This window comes from Coffea eugenioides, chromosome 11 (genome assembly GCF_003713205.1).
Source record: "Coffea eugenioides isolate CCC68of chromosome 11, Ceug_1.0, whole genome shotgun sequence".
Taxonomy (NCBI): Eukaryota; Viridiplantae; Streptophyta; class Magnoliopsida; order Gentianales; family Rubiaceae; genus Coffea; species Coffea eugenioides.
In genome coordinates this window covers 47277304-47300540 of record NC_040045.1, presented here as the reverse complement: position 1 = coordinate 47300540, position 23237 = coordinate 47277304, and the positions used below count along the sequence as shown (strand labels likewise).

General features: G+C 36.7%; 4 protein-coding genes across 4 annotated transcripts; 1 reads left to right on the top strand and 3 right to left on the bottom strand.

Moving 5' to 3' along the window:
• Positions 1-7472: 7472 nt before the first annotated feature.
• On the bottom strand, positions 7473-7802 carry LOC113752760 (putative multidrug resistance protein). The gene has a single exon (XM_027296826.1). It carries the CDS (start codon positions 7800-7802, stop codon positions 7473-7475), a length of 330 nt encoding a protein of 109 aa, XP_027152627.1.
• Positions 7803-10846: 3044 nt separating this feature from the next.
• Positions 10847-12635, top strand: LOC113754165 (vignain-like). Its single transcript, XM_027298519.1, has 4 exons — positions 10847-11413; positions 11542-11777; positions 11883-12023; positions 12218-12635. Exons 1-4 carry the CDS (start codon positions 10966-10968, stop codon positions 12485-12487), a joined length of 1095 nt encoding a protein of 364 aa, XP_027154320.1. The 5' UTR covers positions 10847-10965; the 3' UTR covers positions 12488-12635.
• Positions 12636-12959: 324 nt separating this feature from the next.
• Positions 12960-15559, bottom strand: LOC113751351 (peptide methionine sulfoxide reductase-like). Its single transcript, XM_027295329.1, has 2 exons — positions 15089-15559; positions 12960-13493 (listed from the first exon to the last, which is right to left on the bottom strand). The coding sequence occupies exons 1-2, from the start codon at positions 15425-15427 to the stop codon at positions 13239-13241; spliced, it is 594 nt and encodes a 197-aa protein (XP_027151130.1). The 5' UTR covers positions 15428-15559; the 3' UTR covers positions 12960-13238.
• A 4741-nt stretch (positions 15560-20300) lies between these two features.
• On the bottom strand, positions 20301-22913 carry LOC113753642 (rust resistance kinase Lr10-like). Its single transcript, XM_027297846.1, has 2 exons — positions 21957-22913; positions 20301-21744 (listed from the first exon to the last, which is right to left on the bottom strand). The coding sequence occupies exons 1-2, from the start codon at positions 22762-22764 to the stop codon at positions 20612-20614; spliced, it is 1941 nt and encodes a 646-aa protein (XP_027153647.1). The 5' UTR covers positions 22765-22913; the 3' UTR covers positions 20301-20611.
• Between the last annotated feature and the right edge of the window lie 324 nt (positions 22914-23237).

The following is a 23237-nucleotide window of genomic DNA, read 5'->3' as shown; positions in this document are numbered from 1 at the left end:
TAGCTGGAAAGTGGTTAGAGCACAAGAGAATTGACTGAGCAAAATTGCAGAATTGCGGCCAGAAAACGCGCCTACACAAAACGCGGTTACAAGTCACGTTTTGTGTACTCGCGTATTCACTTTGTCCTTACTTCAACTGCAATTTTCTCTATCATAAAGGCTGAACTGGCTTTTGTGTAAAACAGCAAAGTTGTAGCCCTTTGAGTTAGCTTTCCAATGCTTCAAGAATCATCCAAATCTGAGCTTTGTAGCCTGAGATATGATCGAAATACTAAACACTGGTCAGAGCTCTGTTTTTCACTTTGGACAGCTGAGTTGAATTTCGGTATTTCAACTTTTGGACTATGAAAATGGCTGAACTGGACTTTGATGTCTTCATACCAAATGTAGATATATCTCTTAGCTTCAAAATGGTACCAAGATCACCTTGATCCGATCAGTGTAGCTCCAGATATAGTCAAAATACCAAAACGTGTCAGAGTTGTCAAAACCTGACTTTTCTTGATTCAAATTGCATTTTTCCTTTTTACACTTCATATTTTATTTTCACCATTTTAATCCATCTTCAATCATCCAAATATCTTCTCAATGCACTTCATTTGATGATTGAATCATTAAACCTACAAAATATGAAGTTTTTCCCATAAAAATCCATAAAATGCAATGTTTAGCCATTTTAACATAAAATGTAGTTTTTTACCAAAACCTTAGTTATTTTAGTTATTAAACTAAATAATCAAACCAAAATTAACTAATAAAACACACTAAAAATACGTAAAATAAACTCTTATCACTTACACTAGGGGAACATGCAATTTGATTTAAATAACCCTCGTAGCGTGTTATTAATTTGGGTTAGGCTTTTCTAGTTTTTAATGCAATTAGAAAATTAATTCCTACGGTCGTACGTAGAAGTATTTCCTGATTAAGGGTAATCAACGGTCGTACCTTGGTTATCAATAAATTAAGGAAAAACTGGTCGTTAGACCTTTTCGGCGACTATAACTAACCTATTAATTAAATTAAGTGAACCCCTGTGCATCAATGATCGGATAAATGGATTGTGTCTGCGTAGTTGTATCCTTGGCTAGAATTTATTTATTATTTATTTAATTGCCATTTACATTCGTATTAATTAATTATTTATTTTTGGTTAAATTATTTAATTATTTTTAGTTTTAATCTGATAAAAATCCCCCGTGTCCCGAACTTGAAAAGAATCGAATTTTTTTTCCAATTCCAGTGGATTCGACCCTGCTCACTACTATTTCTGTGTATAGTAGTGAGCAGGGTCGAATCCACAGGGATTGGAAAAAAAATTCGATTCTTTTCAAATTCGAGACACGGGGGATTTTTATCAGATTAAAACTAAAAATAATTAAACAATTTAACCAAAAATAAATAATTAATTAATACGAATGTAAATGGCAATTAAATAAATAATAAATAAATTTTAGCCAAGGATACAACTACGCAGATACAGTCCATTCATCCGATCATTGATGCACAAGGGTTCACTTAATTTAATTAATAGGTTAGTTATAGTCGTCGAAAAACTCTAACGACCAGTTTTTCCTTAATTTATTGATAACCAAGGTACGACCGTTGATTACCCCTAATCAGGAAATACTCCTAGGTACGACCGTAGGAATTAATTTCCTAATTGCATTAAAAACTAGAAAAGCCTAATCCAAATTAATAACACGCTACGAGGGTTATTTAAATCAGATTGCATGTTCCCTTAGTGTAAGAAAACACTAGTTGCCACTAATATTAATCAATTAAATAATTACGGATTTAATTGATTAAATTGACAAGAGATTAAAAAATCAAATTGCACATCGAGCCCTTGATATCCAATTAACAAAATAATCCCATGAAAATTTAAATAGAAAACATGCAAATATTAATAAATTAAGAAACACATGAAAATTAATTAGATCTCACAGATATTTGGGACTGCGTCTTCGCGTTGATCCTTGACTAGAGGAGAAAATTAGCCACTCCTCATAAGAAAATCTCCACGCAATTTAATTGAATTCAAAGACATAAACACTCGCTAATAATTTAGCATAAAACTTCGAATCTCCGTAGACTCTTTGAAGAAAAATTACATACCACACAACAAAAGAAAACTAAAGACTACCTATTCTCCTACGGAGCTTCTTTGGAGAGAAAACTAAACTAGTCTAAACTAGTCTAATGTCTTCTGCACTTGTCCAATTTCCCCCCTTGGAGAGAAAACTAGTCTAATATAAATGCAAGCATTTAGTCTTCATAGCTTTTTTTCCATAAGCCCACTAATCTCGTGCCTTCTTATTTTATTGGAGCACTAGTCTCTTAAGGGACTAGCTACGTAGGAAGCAATTGGAAAGTTACATCCAATTGTCACATGTCCATCATGGCCAATGAATATATCTTCCAAAAGCAGGACAAACTTTCTAAATCAATCCATACGTGGTCCCCGCTGAATTGAGATATGAAATTCAATTCTTCTTCATCAGCAAAGGAATGGACGTTGGTCTTCACTGGACCAATTGTGTAAAGCTTTTAGAAGCTTTCAGGTGTGGAGAAATTTTCTCAAGAAGGTTTCCTTTTTTAGCACTTTTCTGCTCCACTTTCTGAAATTATATCCAAATGCCAAATATAAATATATGTTGACAATTAAAGCAATATTTGGCAAGGATAAAGAGGAGAATTAACAATACAATTACTAACAATTAACACCCTATCAATCCCCCCCACACTTAAATCATGCTTGTCCTCAAGCATGAGAACAACTAAATTCAACAATGGCTAACTCTCATTTCATTTATTGCCAAGTTGCGTTTATCCCAAAATCAAGTTTTAGTAGCTAAGTGTCAAGACATATTTCTCCCGGTTAGCTCCTGAAATCATAAACTCTCCAATTCATGGTTAACTCATTTAGGAAATCAAAATATTAAACTAGCAAAAGTTAGCAATTGGGTCAACTGACAACCAAAATCTCAACATTGAAGAACAAGGATCGGCAGGCCAACATGATCATAAGCTTACACATTTTTTTTTCTTTTTTTTTTGAGAATTCTTTTATTTTTATTTATTTTTTTTTTAGATAAATGCTCAGTCCCAAGCTATTCAAGTCTTTTGACGTGAACTCTGACATTTTTAGATGAAAGAGCTCAGTTACTCAACTTTTCACAGCTTCAGGACTAACTACTCATAGATATCGCCACTTTTTGACGCGAAAGTCGACACTTGTGGTGAAGACTCCCGGTTACTGGGTGACGACACTAGCGGAGTAGAGTCCTTTATTAATCACAATTAAAGCACCAGAATATCAGATAATTAAAGATCATAGCCTACGTCATCTCCTAACATGGAGAACTGAGATCAACAATCGCCCAATTCACACAACAATTGCTAGTAAAATATTTATATTGCCTAAACAAGTTAACCACAATTTGCACCAAATCATTAAACTCATGATATTCACCAAGATAACATGCTTTTACTTACCACCTAAACTAAATTCATAGAATAAATCACAACTAGCAATAGAAGAGTGAGTTGCCATATTTGTTCATCAAGACAACAGTAAGATAAGCAGCAAATTAAAGAAACACCAGTCAAATCCAAATCTCCCCCCACACTTAAAGCACACATTGCCCTCAATGTGACAATTAAACAGTAAAAATAAGAAAAAGGGCAACGAAACTCCCCTTAAGTCATCAAAACAGCGGCGGGTTAGGTGCAAATTGAGGTTCAACACCCACATGGTGCATAAACGCTGCCAAATTCTGCGCCATGCTATGCACATTCGCATCAATATTGGTTACCTGAGCCTCCAGTTTCTGAACTCGCATCTGGAGTTGGTGCCAGTCATCAGCCCTTGGGGTTGGAGGAGGTGGAGCGGAGGTCGAAGGGCCGGGGTCACCGCTAGCAGTGGAGGAACGGGCACAAGATGAACGAGGGGGAATACAAGACGGTCCCGGTGGTGGAACCTCCCACCCGTTGTCACCCTCCCTAGCCAAGCCCATTTTCTGTAAACAAGGGATGTCTAAAGGCTCCATTTGACATGCTACATGCAAATCATGGTTAGAGAGATCAAGCACATGCAAATTAATAGCCAAGTGGGTAATGTATGATCCAAGAATCAAGGGGCGCTTCTTTTTAGTCAAAACAGACTTGAATTGAGAAGCTAGCCAGCACCCCAAATTAACTTTAATATTATTATGCATGCACCAAATAAAGAAAAACTCCGACTTAGACAAAATGCCCGAGCTATCTCGCCTGCCTGAGAAACTATAAGCCAAGAAACGCTGGATGTATCGAGAAGCCGGGTCCTTGAGATAAGAGCTCTTGGACTTCCTAGGGTCGTAAGGATCACGGTCCACGGACATCTCTTTCCAAAAATAGCTATAGTGGGAGAAGAATGGCTCTACGTAGTCACAAGCACTCTCGGCATACTCACGAGAGTCGGCGTAGGCCCTATCAATAAAATCAAAGACTAGATTGAAATCAGTAATGGAGTGGTGGAATTCTTGACCCATTAATCGAAAATGAATGACATTAGGGGTAGAGACTATGTATCCAATGGAAATGTTAAACTCAAATGTGGTATAGAACTCCCTAACCAACTCAATAAATGCCGAACAGTCAACAATATATGTGTAGGGACGCCACCCGATTGCATTAATCAAGCGGTCAAAGTCAACTAGTATATTCAAAAGACTTAAGGTGGTGGCGTCCTGATAGCGGCAAGGAATAATTCGCCGTTCGCAACAAATAGCATATAGCTGTTTGTCGGCGGCTCTGGTGAAGTTCAAATTACCACAAAAATGTGAAGGATCAGAAATATGGACGCCTCTCTGTCTCCCAAGGCGAGCCCTCCGTCCAGAGGAAGAAGGGTCGTGCGAGGGGTCAGAGGCGGGAATGGTGGGTTGGGGTGTTTGAGATGTCCTAGGTGTTCTAGAGAGGAAAACCGTGGCTTCACCATGGGTGGTAGTTATCACTCCAACCAATCAGGAAACTAAAGCGACCAACAGATGCAGAAACAGCACTCCAGATGAATGAACAACAGCCTCCAAGCAACAAACAAATGCCCAATAAATGTAGCTAATGTCAACAATGCAAGGAACCCTGGCACAGCAAGTAGATTGAACCAACAAGAAAATGACATCGATGGCCTCCAACAATCACAGAGAATAACAAATTTTTTTTTTTTTATTGCTCACCCCAAAAGCTCAACAACTGTCACCAATTGGACAGTCAAATACAGGACTCAACCTACTAAAATTAGCAAGTGACTTAAGAAATCAGATGTTGGGAATCAACAGTAGTTCAGAAATTGGTGAACAACTTAATCAAAAGGGAATTAGCTTTCAAACCATCAGCCAACCAAATAGAACCAACAATTGTAGGCACAATACGTACACCAGTACCACTGGTGCACTTCACAGGTAATGAAGCAACATAGACGCCCACCTCAATCAAGAAAATGGAAACGTGAGGCACTCAAGGTTTAGACAAAAGCCTCGACAAAGCAGCAATTACAAACAATAAGCAATGGTGGTCCAAATGTTAGTTAAATGCAGAAAATACAACCCAAAATAGCAGCAAGTGCTCCAATGAGCTTAGTAATTGAAATCACAAAACCGAATGCTTCCCAAACAAGGTACCTAGAGTCAACCAACGGCAATAGTAATTTAACAAACCAACCCAGAAAATTACTCAACTAAAAGTGCAATAAGGGTATCAAGCAGACGAAACCCAACCCACTGGTTCCAGTACACAAATGCAATCAAACAATTTTACCCAACAAATTCACAATCATCTAAATCCCATCAATATCAAGAAATTGAAATAAAATTAAGAGACCATAAATTTACCCAACTACCGACGGCGGCGGCTATGGGTGTCACTCGATGGTCGCGCGAGTTGTGGCGTGAGCAGCTTGCGAGGGAGATGATGGAGGTCGCTGGCTTGTGTGGTGCGCGCAGGTGGAGGCGCGCTAGCTAGCATGAGCTAGCTCAAGCTGGCAGACGGTGGAGCTGGTGGTGTCGAGATGACTTGGGTGTCGGACAGTTGAGCTTGCGAAGTGGAAGCGAGAGCGGCACTTGGGTGAGCTGGTGACAGCAGCAGGAGGTCGACGCAAGCTGGTAGTGCGACGCGTGCGAGCAACGAGGAGATGGCGTTGAGCTGGATTGCTGTGGGCTTCAGGCTGCAGTCGGCGGCAGCTATGGACAGGGAGGAGGAATTGCGCACAGCTCTGGGGTGGCGGCGCTGGCAGCAGCAGCAGAGGTGGACGCGGACTGGTGGTGGCTTGCGCAGGTCGACGAGATAGGTGGGGAAACGGAGATGAGCTAGCTCAAGGAGGGTGAAGAGCTGGTGGCGTGGCTGGGCTGAACTGAGGCTGCGGCGACGGCAGACGCTTGGGTTGGCTGTCGATGGCGAGCTGGTAGCTGCGGGAGCTCAGGAGGAGCTGCGGTGAGCTGGGTTGGCGGCGATGGAAGTCGGGGGAGGAGCTGGTGACTCGCGCAGGTGGAGGTCGCGCAAGGAGGAGAGAGCAAGGCGGAGTGCGCGAGGAAGAAGAAGAAGCGGGCAGCGGGGAAGAAGAAGAAAGGAAAGAAGAAAGAAAGAAAGGAAAGAAAAAGAAGAAAAGAGAAAAAAAAATAGTTTTTTGGTCTTACATTTTTCTTTTTAATTCAGAAATTGAATTGCTGAAAAACTAAACCGAATGTTAAGAAGGGAAGTAATTGTATTTTGATTTTATTTTTATTTTTATGATTTTTTTTTTTTGAATGAAAAACATAATTGAAGGCTAAAAAAAAAAAAAAATAATATATATATATATATATACAATGTTATTTTATATATATATATATATTTAGAAGACATTAGACTAGTTTTTAGTTTTCTCTCCAAAGAAGCTCTGTAGGAGAATAGGTAGTCTTTTATGTAAGAAGGAACTTGTTCCTTCTTTTGTTGTGTGGTATGTAATTTTTCTTCAAAGAGTCTACGGAGATTCAAAGTTTTATTCTAAATTATTAGCGAGTGTTTATGTCTTTGAATTCAATTAAATTGCGTGGAGATTTTCTTATGAGGCGTGGCTAATTTTCTCCTCTAGTCAAGGATCAACGCGAAGACGCAGTCCCAAATATCTGTGAGATCTAATTAATTTTCATGTGTTTCTTAATTTATTAATATTTGCATGTTTTCTATTTGAATTTTCATGGGATTATTTTGTTAATTGGATATCAAGGGCCCGATGTGCAATTTAATTTTTTAATCTCTTGTCAATTTAATCAATTAAATTCGTAATTGTTTAATTGGTTAATATTAGTGGCAACTAGTGTTTTCTTACACTAGGGGAACATGCAATCTGATTTAAATAACTCTCGTAGCGTGTTATTAATTTGGATTAGGCTTTTCTAGTTTTTAATGCAATTAAAAAATTAATTCCTACGGTCGTGCCTAGGAGTATTTCCTGATTAGGGGTAATCAACGGTCGTACCTATCTGTGCTTCTTTGAACAATGTCATCACCTTTTCCTGAGAGTAAAATGCTGTAATAATTCTATGGTTTCCAACAGCCTCACTTGCTAACTCATTGCTTCTGTTTTGTGATTGCAACATTTTCTTGGACATGCTAGTCATCATCTTGGCCTTGAGATAAAAGGCACGGATGGCAGCTGTTTGTATTGCAACAGCTACAAGATCAAGTCTCCAAGACAGTGCCAATGACAAAATGACTGCCAAAGCTACTCCCGAAATCGACTGAACTTGGAACGCCAAGCTGCAAGCAACCAGAGATCTTGCCATGGTTGCATCTTTTGCTAATATTGAGCACAATGCACCGGTGCTGTTACCTTCTTGTTCAAACCACTCATTAAAGTAAAGCCAACTTTAATGAGTTAGTGTACTCTGATTGGAATTTGCCTTGTCGACAAAGATTCATAATCTGTCAAAGCCAACTTTTCATAGCATCAGCACTAAAAACAAAAAGGGGGAAAATATTCCTCTTCAACGTTATTGGATTCGGCTTAGTTTAAATTGTTTGAAATTCCTAGTTCTGAATATATATGAGAGTACATTTGTCAAGTTTCTTCTCCCAAGCACAATGCAGTTTCTACGTCACTATTCTTGGTATAATTATCTTTCTTATCGGAATTATATCGTTTTTCCGAGTTTGACTTTTTTATTTTTCCTTGGTTGATCAACTGGTGATAGAGTAACCATAATATCGAGAAAGGGTTAGGTACGTTACCCTTCCTGTGTAAAGAATTTTTTATTATAAATTGGGTTTTTTAAGTTTGTTGTTCATTAATTTTGAATGGATCAAAATGGATAACCAATTAAATTCATTTAATTGGTGCATAGTGGGTTGACTCGATTCACTCACTTATACTAATTTAAAAATAATTATACATTTAAACTCAACTTTTGATGATTATTAAGAAAATAAATTTGAATTTCTTACCAATTTAATAACAACAAAATACCATTATTTCTTGTGAAACAACATGCGAAAAAATAGAAAAAAAATAAGTAGAATTTTAAGTGACTCATAAATGATAATTGAATGATATACCTACACCCATTCATTAAATGTATACCCATCATTTATACCCATATATATATATATATGGGTATAAATGGTTTGACCTAGTTATACTCATTGTTCAATTATGACCCGGTCAAACCATTCGAATCACCTATTTTGACAACTCTAGCTATATTTTACCTAAACAAATACAGCAGGTTGATTATTAATTGGCAGTTAAGCTTACACTTATCACTAAACCAAAGAAATGTCACTTATGAATCAAGCAACTAATTATATTACTTTGCACCTTTCATTACCAAGGAAAGCATATTAATCATCAGACCTATAGATAGAAATACATGTAACTGACAAAAAGTTTAACTCTTGCCCCTTCTTGATTGGGAAACCTGCCCCCCCCCCCCCCCCCCCCAGCATAGCTCACGCTAAAGAAGTCCTACAAGCAACTTGTTCCCTTTTTTCTTTTTTTTTTGGCAAAACCTAATGCATAGCTGAGGGAGGAATTTGGTGTAATCCCATCTTTTTGCATGGTATCCTCAGATAGAAGCTTCAGTTGAAACATGACAAACGCAACAAAGAACACGAAGGTAATGGATTCATGGGCACGACATTATTAAGTGCAAAACTTGTTTATCAAACTAAAGACTCTTCATCTTTTCAAAGAAAATCAACTCAAAGTTTGCATTTTTGATTTGTGCAGTTGAAGTAAACAAAGTAATACATTATGGATAGAGGAGTAAGGATAGGATACCCTTAAGGCCTTAAGTCTTAGATTTTTGGCTTGGAGTATTCATTATTAAAGTTCTAAGTTTTTTTTTAAAAAAAAAAATTTTCTAAGTATGACACTTTTCTTTAGATGATCCACATTTATAGAGTTTACATTTGATTAGTTAATAGTTATCAGACCTAATCAGTCGGATTATCTTAAGAACAAGTCGACTTTCGTGCCCAAAATACTACGTCTAAGAATATATAGTTTTTAATTTTCACTAAATTAATACATAAATATGTATTAAAAAATTTGGTCAACTTCAATCATGTTGTTATAATATTTAGAGGTAAATAGATAATACTTAGACTTCCAAATGCAAAAAATAAATTTTTTCAGTTAACATATTTCTAGATGGGAATTGGAGGCGAATTTATTTTTTTCCCCTTATAAGACATAATTTTTTTTATATTTCGTAGTCAAGTAGTCCATAAAGAACAAGGCCAGCAAATTGTTCAAATAACCCTTTCCCAAGGCAGCCAAAATATTTTAAGCTTTTCACTCCACATTCTTCATTCCTTTTCTTACTTCACTTATTCCCATCATTTTATTTTTCGTTATTCCATAATTTTTTAATAAGAAAGAAAAATGAAGAACTTTATGGGAATAACTCCTATACCTAAGAGAAACTAAGCCCAAAAAAAAATGGTCATGTAATTTGTTCCCAAAAGAAGAATTGTTCATATTTCTTTTTAGAGAAAAATGTTGCAGAAAAATATCTGAATTCGGATAAGCAAAAGTAGCAGTTAATAACGCTTTATTTCGCCACTATGCAAGAAAGCGTGGCATAAGAGTCCCTAACAACGTAACTAACCGCTATATTCGTCACCTCTCCTTCCCTTGCGCTACCACACAACATGATAGCGTGTTAGCTTCCCTAAGTCCACCACCCCAACTACCCCATACTTATTTCATAAGGGCTTTTTTTCTTTTCTTTCTTTTTAAATTCTTTGACAATAGAAACAAATTTTGAGCTAATTCACACCAATGTCAATGAAAAAAGAAATGATAAATTCACACAAATGACAAAACTTAATGAATTGCTTTCACTAGAAAAGTTATAGGAATGGTTTGGAAAATAGAAATTGCACCTTGGAAATTAATCTCAAAATTTTAACTCCTTCCTTGGCCCTAGAGTCCCTTATGACATTAGCAAAGGTTGAAAAGCACAAGAATTTGAACAAGGAAACTTTATGACCAAAAAGGTTCCCAATTCTTGGAAGTCAGTTGAGAAGGAATTCCGTTTACTCGCGCAATGCAAGGTTCATAACTGCTCATTCCCTGAACAGCCTTTTTTCTCTTCTTTCCTTGCTTAAAGTGTTTAAATTACTAACCATATGAACTTATAAAAAGGCTTGCTTGTATAATCAACCTGGATAGGATAGGATAGGAATCCTCCATCCATCTCTGTACTAAACATTCTCATGCTGCCCTATCATGAGTCCTTGACCATAGAGTATCATAATTATTTTTAGGCTGTTCTTACCCATAAGGAATCAATTGAGTCGATATCATTGAGGAATATTAGCTTATCTCGTTCAACCATACCTCCTCCTTCTATCTCTTAGATCAAGTTTTCTATATAAACAAAGCAGTCACTTACTTGCCATATCATAACTTGTACGCTTTGTTGATCACTAGGTACAATTTCAATGCAAATGAAGAAGTTCTTGCTTGTTACTCTTTCTTTAGCTTTAGTTCTTGAGATCGGATCGAGTTTCGACTTCCATGAAAAGGAGTTAGAAACTGAGGAGAGTTTGTGGGATTTGTATGAGAGGTGGAGAAGCCATCATAGAGACTCCACAAGTCTTGATGAGAAGCTTAAGAGGTTCAACGTGTTCAAATCAAATGTTCTCCATGTCCATCAGTTCAACAAGAAGGACAAACCTTATAAGTTGAAACTTAACAAGTTTGCTGACCTGACTAACCATGAATTCAGAAGCTTTTATGCTGGATCCAAGATTAAGCATCACAGATTGCTCAGAGGACAAAAAGCTGACAATGGAACTTTTATGTATGCTAACGATGATCGTGCTCCACCTTCTGTTGATTGGAGGCAGAAAGGTGCTGTAACTCCTATAAAGGATCAAGGCCAATGTGGTAAGACTACTGTTAAAAATATCCTGATATATGCAGTCTATAAATTGCTACAAATTAAGATTTGAACTCTGGAATTGGTTATGATGATGCTTAAGATTGCAGATTCTTTCTTGATGATGTTACTACAGGTAGTTGTTGGGCATTTTCAACAGTGGTTTCAGTTGAGGGAATAAACTATATCAGAACAAAGAAGCTAGTTTCATTATCGGAGCAAGAACTTGTCGATTGTGACAACACAGATAATCAAGGTTGCAATGGAGGCCTGATGGATTTAGCGTTCCAATTCATCAAGAAACAGGGAGGTATCACCAGTGAGCAAAACTATCCCTACAAGGCAGCGGATGGTAGATGTGATACGCGGAAGGTAAAGTTTGTGGCATTGAATTGTAAAGCTACTAATTTGATAGCTTAGCTTGAGATGTACCTGATCTTATATATTTTTTCGTTAACACAATGCTTCAATTTGCAGTTGCATCAGCCAGTAGTTTCAATCGATGGATATGAAGATGTACCTCCCAATGATGAGGATGCACTTCTGAAAGCAGCGGCCAACCAACCTGTTTCTGTCGCCATAGATGCTGGTGGTTCTGATTTTCAGTTCTACTCTGAGGTAAACCTTTTTTAATCATATATCTTACATAATAGACCATCAGCATTTCATAGTACTTTGAGACCAGGTCTCAAAGATCACATTTAGAGATGCATCTCACATATCTATAGCAAACGAGAAGAGACTCAGAAAAACAAGAGGTTTTATGGATTTTATCTGATTAATATCTAACATTTGTTGGTTTCCGATGACAGGGAGTATTTACTGGAGACTGTGGAACAGAACTGGATCATGGGGTGGCAATTGTAGGCTACGGAACTACACTTGATGGAACCAAATATTGGATTGTGAGGAATTCTTGGGGAACTGAATGGGGAGAGAAAGGCTACATCAGGATGCAGCGCGGGATAGATGATAAAGAGGGACTTTGTGGTATAGCCATGGAACCCTCATATCCGATCAAAAACTCTTCCAGCAATCCTGTTGGAGCTGCTGATGCATCTGAGATTAAGGATGAACTCTAAACACAGCATAGTTTCTTTTACTGTGAAAAGCTAGTGATAATATTGCTTTCCTCTCCTAGTTGCAGTTCTCATCAACTCTTAAAACTTTGAAACTTCAAATCGCTTCGTACTGATTCCACTGTGATTGTGATACTGATGTATTGAGATTGAAAGAACACTGATGGGTCAATAAAAATTTTATCTCTTGTCTATATCTTTTATTTCCCTTCAAGAAAAGCCATGACTGAATTTGCTGAATAAGAGCATTTCCTGTCTTTAGATGAAAAGAATTACTCATACCCTCCTTTAAATATAATGACCAAAAGGATACTAATGATCTCAATATACTATAGCTGGTGTCAACTGTTTCCTTGTGCTTGATCGATGAACTACATCGGAAAATAGACATTATTTTATTTTTTGGAAAATAAAACGATCAATCCCTATTCTCACAGAATCTCCACAAGTCGAATCAAACAAATCTTAATAAAACTTTATCCAACAAATTGGTTGTTCTGCAAGAGACATCTCCATATTATATATAGTACAAGCAGCCAAGATATGATAGTTCAGGCTTTGCTACAATAGGTGATTATGATAAACATCACAGGTTGACCCAAAGGTTTAAACTTAGAAGCTGAAAGCATTTACGTTATAATAGAAGCATGCAATGTGAAGTAGAGTTAAAAGTCTAATCGCATAAATGCAACATATCACGAAATGTGTTACTTCACAGCCTTATTCGAGTATGATGCCTGCAATGTCTCCTGCATCAACCATAGCATCGGATTGGGTCATTACAGCCTTTTGCAGCAGACTGTTTGTTACCTCTCCCTCCACCCTTCTCAAGATATTGCTGGTGGTACTCCTCGGCTCTGTAAAATGTCTTGGCAGGAAGAATTTCAGTCACAATCCTCTTGTCCTTGTATTCCTTCTGCTTCTCTTCTAGTGATTCTTTTGCTAGTTGAGCCTGGGTCTCATTATAGTAGTATATTCCTGACCGGTATTGTGTGCCAACATCACCACCCTAACAGAGATCAAGCAGCAAAGTAACTTAAGCAACCTGAAGGATGTGCAACCGAATTGAAAGATACAAGCAAGACATGCACTGTCGAACATTTTAATCCAAAAAACAACTTATTTGTTGAGAAACCATCATCAAATTCCTAGTCAGTTAGCACTAATCAATTTGCTATATACTACCAAAATGGCCCTCCCAAGAATTCTTCTCACAAGCATGGTTCAAAGACTCGGCCGAGTCCAAGACAACTCGGTCGAGTCGTTATCGGAACGAAGCTCTCCGATACAATACCGGAATGAGATGACTCCAAGATAAAGGATCACCGAGAACTCGGCCGAGACGTCGCCGAGACGGATAGAAACAGTCGAGTCGTCCCGAATCACCCCAAGTCAACTTGAATTTTTATTATTTTTGCTAATTTTTATTATTTTTGTTTATCATATTTTTTTTATATTATTCACAATTTCTAGAATATTAAATGTTTTAAAAATTTGTGTCTCGCCAAGACCGCAACTAATATGCCGAGACCAATGTGGAAAGGTCCGAGCCACAGCCGCGACTGCAACTTTGAACCATGCTCACAGGTGACATCAATACATCCTCTGCATTTCTTTTAAGGGTATCTAATCAATCTCCATAGGGGAGCTCACTCAAATAGGCTTTAGGTACCCTTTCCTAATAACACTGTACAAGCATTAGCTAAATGCCCAGAACACGAAAGCGTTGGTTGAGGATTACCTACTCGCCGGTAGGCAAAACAAGATAACATTGGAGGATTATTTGCTCCTTGGTAGCACACACAGCTCGTCAAGTGAATTCTATGGCAACCTTTTTTGAAACTGTTGAGCCATGCAACAATAATAAGAAGTTCGCATCTTGCTCAACATTGCCTCTAATCTCCACCACTATACCCAAAATCCGTAAACCAACTTAGAAAATATCTCCCACAGATTTTGTTGATGCAGTTAATGCATTAACAGTTAATAATAGATTTTGTATTCGCCTAGTTAACAGTTAATGCAGTTACCTGAAAATTAAGCCCTTGTTTTGATCATGCGAATTAATTGGGGTCAAAATGAGATATCCATTCTTTGTTGTTAGATTTAATAATTCACATTCCCTTTTTTCTTTTTTCCCCCTTACTAAATTCTATATGCACCAAAGTGAAGAATACCTCAATCAAGAAATTTGGGTCATATCATTGCCCAAGCCAAGAATAAATTTTTTATCACATCAAATGATAATTAAGATGAAGATAGAACAAAACAAACCCATGTCAAATTTATTCGTTTCAAACTCAAACCAAAAAAATTTGCAAAAAAAAAAACAACAAAAAGAAACTTTCCGTTCCAAGATAATAATAAAAAAAAGAACTTTTTTTCCCGTTCCAATCCCCTCTGACAAACAAATTCACTGCCCAAAAATCCATAATTGAAACAGAAACCAGAAAATAATTACTAAATTTGGAATTTAACTTTTTCTTCAACTAAAATAAAGGATTCATATGAATTAATTAAATAAAAATTAACTAACAAACAAATTAAAAAAAAAAGCAGAAAATGAAACAAAAAAATATATATGAAAGCCAAATCATTTGAAACCTGGCGATTAAGAGTGGTGGGATTATGGCGAGCCCAGAAAAGAGAGAGCAAATTAGTGTACGGGCAAACAGTAGGGTCAAACTGAACCCGAACCACTTCAGCATGGTTAGTGGATCCGGTACAAACCAACTTGTAATTCGGGTTATCAACGTGTCCCTGAGAATAACCCACTTCAGTTTTCACAACACCTTCCAGTCTTTGGAAAGCCAGCTCCACTCCCCAGAAGCACCCGGCTGCAAACTGGGCGAATTCAAGCCCAGGCTGGTTTGGAATATCCAGATCCGGCTCCAATGCCCGGTTGGTTGACTTGTTGTTTTGTTCATCTTGGGTTGAAGCCATTTTCCTGAACTGTGAAATGGGAAGACTTTTGTGATGGTTGGCTAATATATTTTGTGGGAAGACTTGGGGGATTGCCGGATTGGAGATTTTCAATTTTCACTGCATCATTGCATGCAATTTCTGGTCTTTTACGTTTATATTCTTGAAAATTGTTTTTAGAATTCATTATTGTTAGGACTCTCACATTTAACCCCTTATGCACAATATGAAAGCGACAATCACTATTAACTTATTGGTTGGGACTCTCAAGTCATTTCATTTTTCTTTTGTAAGATTCACAACCTCTCACGGAGATAAGGCAAAAAAAAAAAAAAAGAAGTGACTATTCTCTGATAATTTGAGTGATACTCCTTCCGTCCCACTTTGATAGTTCTGATTTTTTTCACACAATTTAAGAAAGGGAAAATGATCGGTTTCATCCTTAACATTTCACAAAAATATTCTTTTCATCCCTCACTTTTAAAATGAAGCAATTTCGTCCTTGACATTTAAAAACTAAAATTATTACATCCTTGAACCCAAATTTCAATCTGAATCAAACCACCAATCAACCTGATTACAAATTTTGGGGGTGTAATTGGTAGATCACTTGGTTAACTCAACTTGATATTCATGTAAAATTTAATGAACCTAAAAATAAAAAATAAAAAATTATAACATAAAAAAGAAAGATTAATCTTTTCTACATTATCATTATATACACTGATGGTTTTATGTATAGCCATATCATTTTAATTTAAATTTAAACATCAAATTTTATATTTATGATACACATCTAGATTCGCAAGCAGATATACTAACGGTGCATGAAAAGATTTATCCAAAAAAAAAAAACTTTACTATTCCAAAACAAAGAATGGCCTTTTATGTTATAATTTTTATTTTTTTGGATTAATAAATGTCATATGAATATGATGAAATTGACTGAATGATCTATCAATTCTATTTTCAAAATTTATTACTGGGTTATTAGATGGTTTGATTCAGATTGAAAATTAGGTTCAGGGATGTAATAGTTTTAATTTTTAAATGTCAGGGACGAATTTGCTTCATTTTAAAAGTGAGAGACGAAAAGAATATTTTTACGAAATGTAAGGGATGAAACAGGTCATTTTCTCTTTAAGAAACAATAGTTAACTTTGTTGGAACAATCAATTTAGGTAGCTATTTTTCTAAAATACCCTCACATTAATTAGAGTACAACTTTATGGGAACTTGAATTAATGGTAAAAAAGAATCAACTCTCATTAAATGAGATAGGTTTATAGTAACAACAACTTACATCAAATAAGGATATTTTAAAAAAATTAAAATACAACTATATTTTTCAATTGGAGAGTGGACTATCAATTGAAACAGACGAAAAAGGAAAACGGGACTATCAAAATGGGACGGAAGGAGTATGTGTTATTTTAGTCATCCGAACTACCACTTTTGTTTAACTTTGTTATATTGTCTAACATATGCTATGACAATAGTTTCGTTCGTACTTTTATAAGTTGAAATTTAAACTATAGGATTACTTTCACAAATATAATCTTAAGATGAGTTTTTGCAATTACAGCAATCTTTTAGGGAGGTCTCTGTGATTTAGCCATATGTGCACATCATACTCCCTCCGTCCCACTTTGATAGTCTGTATTCCTTTTTCATCTGTCCCAAATTGTAGTCCACTTTCCAATTGAAGAATATAGTTGTATTTTAATTTTCCTAAAATACCCTTATTCAATATAATTAGTTGTTACTATAAACCTATCCCATTTAATGAGAGTTGATTCTTTTTTTACTATCAATTCAAGTTCCCATAAAATTGCACCATATTTAATGTGAAGGTATTTTAGAAAAATAGCAATCTATAAATTTACTTTTCCAACAAAGTTAACTACTTTTTTTTAAATTGTGTGAAAAAAGAAATAGAACTGTCAAAGTGAGACGGAGGGAGTACAATAAATCCTGGTGAAACGTGAGCAGTGACATAAATGAACCTGGTCAAGGAATACCTGGTCAATGAATTCAGTGAGATGCAAAGTACAGTAGTGTATTACTGAATACCAACAAGCTCTCGCGTGAATGATCCAGCGGCAGCACCTCCTCCTGGTAAACCTCTAGGTCCCAGGTTCGAGTCCCTGCGCTACTAGATTCCTCCGCGCACTTACCGTGCTTGGGTCGGGTTGGGGCACCAAGGCCCGGGCCGCAGGGGATTAGTCGGACCCCGTAAAGATTAACCCGGACACCCCTGTGTTGACAAAAAAAAATACCAACAAAGGTCCCATGTTCATTTAATGCTGGTGATAAGGTGCACTCGATATGTGTGCACAATTTATGAAAAATCATTTTTTTATATGAAACAAATTAGTATAAAATTTTTATAAATAAAAGAATAAACTTTGATCTTTTAAAAATTTTTAAATAAAATTTTGATGTACTTGGTGGTTAAAATGTTTGTAGTGATTATGGTTGAAAGTTAGTTATGGTTAGCAATATAAGCAACATATGATCAGATATCATAAGTTAATTAAGTGATTGCGAGAGCAACTTTGGAAATCTAAAATGTGACTCGAAAAACAAAAGAGTTTACACTAAACTCAACGCTCTACCATTACACATCTTTTGTTGACTTTTAGAAAATAACCAACTTTCTTAATCTAAGAGAATTAGTTATTCAGGTCATCTAATAAGGAATGGAGGGAGTATATATTATAAATAAGAGTTTGAGTAACAGGTATCCAACACATCCACTAATTGAGGTGTTAACATTTTGAACAAAATCAAGCTAAATTAGGAAACTGATTATAAAAGAGAGAAAAATAAATGTCAATCTGCATTGAAATGGTAAGTTATATGCATAAGAATATCCCTTGAAGCATCTGTTAAAAAATGTTCTTACTTCTTACCGAGTAAAAACAGAAATAAAAATAAATAAATAAATAAATAAAGTGGACGTGCTCTCCTTGGTTTGGGTTAATTCCACTTTGTCCCCCCAAACTTTGGACGATTATCCACTTAAGTCCCTAAATTTCAAAATGGGACACTTAAGTCCCTAAACTTATAAATACCTCCCACTTCAGTCTCTGAACTTATAAAATGAGACACTTTAATCCCTAAATCCTCATAAAATGGGACACTTCGACCACCAACGGCATTCAGATTTGTTAACAATTTTCCTTAAGTGGAAGGTATTTATAAGTTTAGGGACTTAAGTGTCCCATTTTGAAGTTTAGGGACTTAAGTGGGTAATCGTCCAAAGTTTGGGGGGACAAAGTGGAATTAACCCCCTTGGTTTTAGCTTATTTAACTCTGATGAATGTAGTACGGATGTCGTGTCCATGTAGACGTAGAACTGTAGAAGGCTCGTTTGCCTTCCTCAATGTCACCGTGACTCGATTTGGATTAGCTATTTTTGATATATTTTTAAAATATTTTATTGAATAATATATATACAAAAAATTTTTATTATAGGTATTTTTTTGTCATATTTTTAGAGGTGTTTTTGGTCATATAACAAAGGAAATATTGACATTTCACGTACGATAATTAATTTGAACGCTTTTCATCCAATTTTTAATTTAATCGAAATCATAAGAGGCTATATTGCAGGTTTCTAAATTAAAAGGAAGTTAAATTCAACATTCATCGAACCAATTTTACCCTCTTGTTAAAGAAGGCTGTAAACCCCCAATGCTTCTGGAGCGGCAGATGAAGAACAGGCAACCAGGAAAATTACAAGGTCAATGTTGGCTCTATTATTGTGTCATTCTTAACTTTTCTTTCTACCGACTCCTTTTACCTCTTTCACAAAGATAACTTGAATACATGCATTGCAATCCATTCTAATCCGACAGTTGCATTAGAATAGATGCAGTAGCATTCCTGAGATCAAAAGATTGGATCCTCACAAAAAAAAAAAAAAGCAGAAGAAGAAGAAGAAGAACAGATTAATACCTAAAACCAGAAAATGAAGAAGAAGCAGATCCCACAAACAGCTAGTAATCACTTCATCTGTTCATCGAACCCAATTGGATCCAATTTTAGCTCAATAACATGTTAGGGTAGCTAAGGTTGTCAGCATACAAATGAATATGGACCATTTAGGAGGAGACAGTCAATTATGAAGGGTTCTATTACCTGCACAAGAGGAAATGGCCTCGTGTTTCCTCCATGTCATGGGGTCCAAAACAAGGTGGCTCCTACAATACATGATTCTGAAAAAAACTAATCTTTTGGGCTTTGCCTGCGATACAATCAGAAGATGGAGTTTGAACAAGATAGGCTGTTGCTACATATTTCGTTGGTAAGTGGTGACTACTGTGAACAGTTCCCAGATGTTGTTTGCAGCTAAGATGAATGATTCCAGAGACTGATAGCTAGTTTGGGAGGAAGGAAATTGATAGAAAAGAAAGGTTTTGAAAGGATTATAAATTTTTTCCATCATTTGAAAGCCAAAAAGAGAAGGAAAAGAAAGAATTTGGAAAGACTTCACTTCTCTCTCGTGTATTTGGAAAACTTTCCGCCCAAAGTTGGGCGAAAAAGGAAGGAAGGGACGGTGCTTTAAGTGAATTTTTCAATATGACAATATTACCTTCAAAATCATGATACAAAAATTTTTAATTCCCGATGAGTCCCTTAGCTTACTTAATTCACATTTATTTACAAAAAGGACAATTTTGTAAAATAACCTATTTGAACATCTTTTCTTTTCATCTGTTTTCAACTCCCAAACAAAAGAAAACCACTTACCCTCTTTTCTTTTTTAAAACTTCCAAACAACTTAGATAGAAACTTAAATCCTTTCTCATCCTTTCTTTTCTTTTCTAACCCTTTCTCTTCTTTTCTTTTCTATTCTAAACTCCCAAACTAGCTATGAGTAAACGAAGAACTGAAAAGATGACTTTATTTTTTTAGCAAAGTAACTTTTTATTAATCAAGGCACAACAGCCGTATGTACATCAGTAAATCCTCATCTATACACCCATTACACAGTACCAAAGGTCCAAAACACTTGAATTCCATAGCAGGGAGCCTCCACATTCCACAGCTATGATTAAACTAACACTATCAGAAACAATTCTAACAGCAGAAGTGGGAACATTTCTGAAGAAAGCAGCATTTTCTAGCCTGAATGTATTTGATATATGCTGAATATTAGTAAACGATATACTACCACAGGAAAAAAAAAAAAAAAGGTTAACAATTGCCCTCAATTGCTTCAGAAATGCTATCTCCCTCCCAAGTGGAAAAGCTTCCATCAGTCTTTCCAACTTTTGAGGAAGCAAAAGGGTTTGGCGGCATGATTGGCAAGTTTTCTCCTTCCAGCATTTGAATCACAGCTTTCATGGAAGGCCGGTCAGCAGGATACCACTGAATGCACCAAAGCCCCACAATTGCCAATTTCTTGAATATTTTACTGTTTTTCTCTTCATCAATTTGGATTGAAAAGGTTTCTCCTTTCTCCAGTTGATTATACACCCACTCTGGATAATAGATTTGACTGCTATCATCTGCCCCAGCGTGAAAGTTCTTTCTTCCTCCAATCATATCAAGCAACAACATGCCGAAACTATAAACATCAGATTTGTAAGATACATTACCATAGTTTCTAGAGAACATCTCAGCTGAAATATAGCCTATTGTCCCTCGGGCAGCAGTCACGAACACTATGCTTTGCTCCTTCGAACATAATTTGGCCAGGCCAAAATCAGCAACCTTAGGACTAAAATTCTGATCTAGCAAGATATTATGTGGTTTAATATCAAAGTGAAGAATTCTTTGATTGCATCCCTGATGAAGATAATCAAGCCCTTTGGCTATGCCAATGGCAATTTGTTCCAGCATTTCCCAACGAACCAGCTGCTTCCCGGAAGATATGAACTTATGGAGGGAATCATTTGGCAAGAACTCATACACGAGTGCCCGCCTGTAGCCATCTGCACAAAATCCCACCAGCCGAACCACATTTATATGGTGAATTCTGCCAATTGTACCTACTTCATTGATGAATTCTTCGCCATTCCCTTTAAAATTGCTGAGGACCTTAACAGCAACCAATGTATCATCAGAGATCTTTCCTTTGTACACTGTTCCATAACCTCCTTGGCCTAATTTCTCCTTAAATTGACATGTTATTTTTCTTATATCAGCATAAGAGAATCTTATAGGCCTCAGAGCTTTGTAATCCTCCAGAAATTTCTCAAACTTTTTCTGCTCCTCTTTCTTTCTTTTTTCCGATATGAAAACGACAGACAACACAAGGAGAACTGTGAATACAACGACCACAGCTACTGTTACACCGGCAATTATTGCTTTTTTGTTGGATGAACCTGCAACATAACAGGCAACACACTGGTCAAACCATTCTGCATATGGCGTTGATACCCAAGAACTAAAAGTGCCAACATATCTACAAATTATGACATAAACTATCTTATTCTACTTAAATAGTTGACGCAAGTGTGTCTTAATCTGTATAGACATATCAAGGCAAATTAGTTTGAAGCATGAATGGAAAAGTATACACGATGAAGACAAGTACCATCCCCAGGCTGGATAGGAATGTCAACACATTCCGTTTCATCATTTGTGCCATTGATCTTTAAGCTGCAATACTCCCCTTTTGCCTCACAATTTGCACAAGATGGTTTGGACCAATTGAGACGAACATAATCATAAGGACTATAATGTTCATATTGCTCTTGCCCAGTAAACACAGCTTTTGGAACATAAGAAATGTTGTACATCTTTACACAAGATGGCTGCGCAAAGTCAGAAATACTATAGATGGAATCCAAGTAAAGGACTTGGAATGCAGGGGAACTAAGGCAAGGAACAGGCGATCCAATTCTGGAATGAATTCTAGTACCGTTGTTGGAAGAAGTAGAACAATTAAACAAACTGAAGCCATCAATACTGAAGACACTAACTACCCCGAATGGCGAGGCAGATGAATTCACCTGAGGAACCTGCCTGGGGAGGCATTCAGGAACAGTAATTCTATCACTGGTCAACACCTGGGATTTGTAATCAATCTCATAAATCCCAAGTGTAACGCGTAAAGGGATCACTATATTGTTGGTTGAAGCCGTAATCGGGTACTGGAGCTCCATCTCTGTGGCGTTGCTGGGAGAGCAAGTTAGCTCAAAGCCTGGATAGCCGCAACGATCCGGCTGATGCCCTTTTAGCCAGAAGGGGAACCGGATTTCTGTGCCGTTGCCGCACCGGGTGGGCAAGCATTCATCTTGGGCTGCTACAATCCCTACATCTGCAAGAAATGATAACCAAATGAGGCCGAAAAGCAGCATAGCCATGGCTTTACCAACACTTCCTCTGCGTCTTTTTAGCATTTTCTTTCCAGTGATTCTCGTCAGAATACAGGGTAAGATTAAATTTTAGGCTCAGTAGAGATGTAGCTCAAGTGATACTTGGATTCGGAATTTGGATCCGGTGCCTGGAATCGACAAAGAATTTTAGCAATATAGAAATTGCAATACCATTAACTTTGATCTGGACAATGCAATTACCAACAGGGGCCTTGCTTAGCAGAAGTAGAAAGACAGGAAAATGGAAACAAACGAAAACGCGTAGGACCAATCCACGCACGTTAGCCAAAATGTTTGACTCTTTATTTTGAGAATTGATCTTATTCTGGCATAATTGCTTTAACCTCCCCTGAGGTTTCTAATAATTTTACTGAGCTCCCCTAAAGTTTCAAAAATTACAATCACCTCCCTTAATTTGACACATTTAGTAACAAACCTTAGACTTGGTCAAAAATATAAATGAACATCCTAAAATGTCCTCAGTTTATAATATTTAT

What these genes read in the sequence shown, in the direction of transcription:
- LOC113751351 (XM_027295329.1), bottom strand. Translation starts at nt 15,427, where the DNA reads ATGGCTTCAACCCAAGATGAACAAAACAACAAGTCAACCAACCGGGCA. An exon ending in CCACCACTCTTAATCGCCAG is followed by an intron (nt 13,494 to 15,088) that starts GTTTCAAATGAT and finishes GATCTCTGTTAG; the next exon opens with GGTGGTGATGTTGGCACACA.
- LOC113753642 (XM_027297846.1), bottom strand. Translation starts at nt 22,764, where the DNA reads ATGCTAAAAAGACGCAGAGGAAGTGTTGGTAAAGCCATGGCTATGCTG. An exon ending in TCCTATCCAGCCTGGGGATG is followed by an intron (nt 21,745 to 21,956) that starts GTACTTGTCTTC and finishes GTTATGTTGCAG; the next exon opens with GTTCATCCAACAAAAAAGCA.
- LOC113752760 (XM_027296826.1), bottom strand. Translation starts at nt 7,802, where the DNA reads ATGGCAAGATCTCTGGTTGCTTGCAGCTTGGCGTTCCAAGTTCAGTCG.
- LOC113754165 (XM_027298519.1), top strand. Translation starts at nt 10,966, where the DNA reads ATGCAAATGAAGAAGTTCTTGCTTGTTACTCTTTCTTTAGCTTTAGTT. An exon ending in AAAGGATCAAGGCCAATGTG is followed by an intron (nt 11,414 to 11,541) that starts GTAAGACTACTG and finishes ATGTTACTACAG; the next exon opens with GTAGTTGTTGGGCATTTTCA. An exon ending in ATTTTCAGTTCTACTCTGAG is followed by an intron (nt 12,024 to 12,217) that starts GTAAACCTTTTT and finishes TTCCGATGACAG; the next exon opens with GGAGTATTTACTGGAGACTG.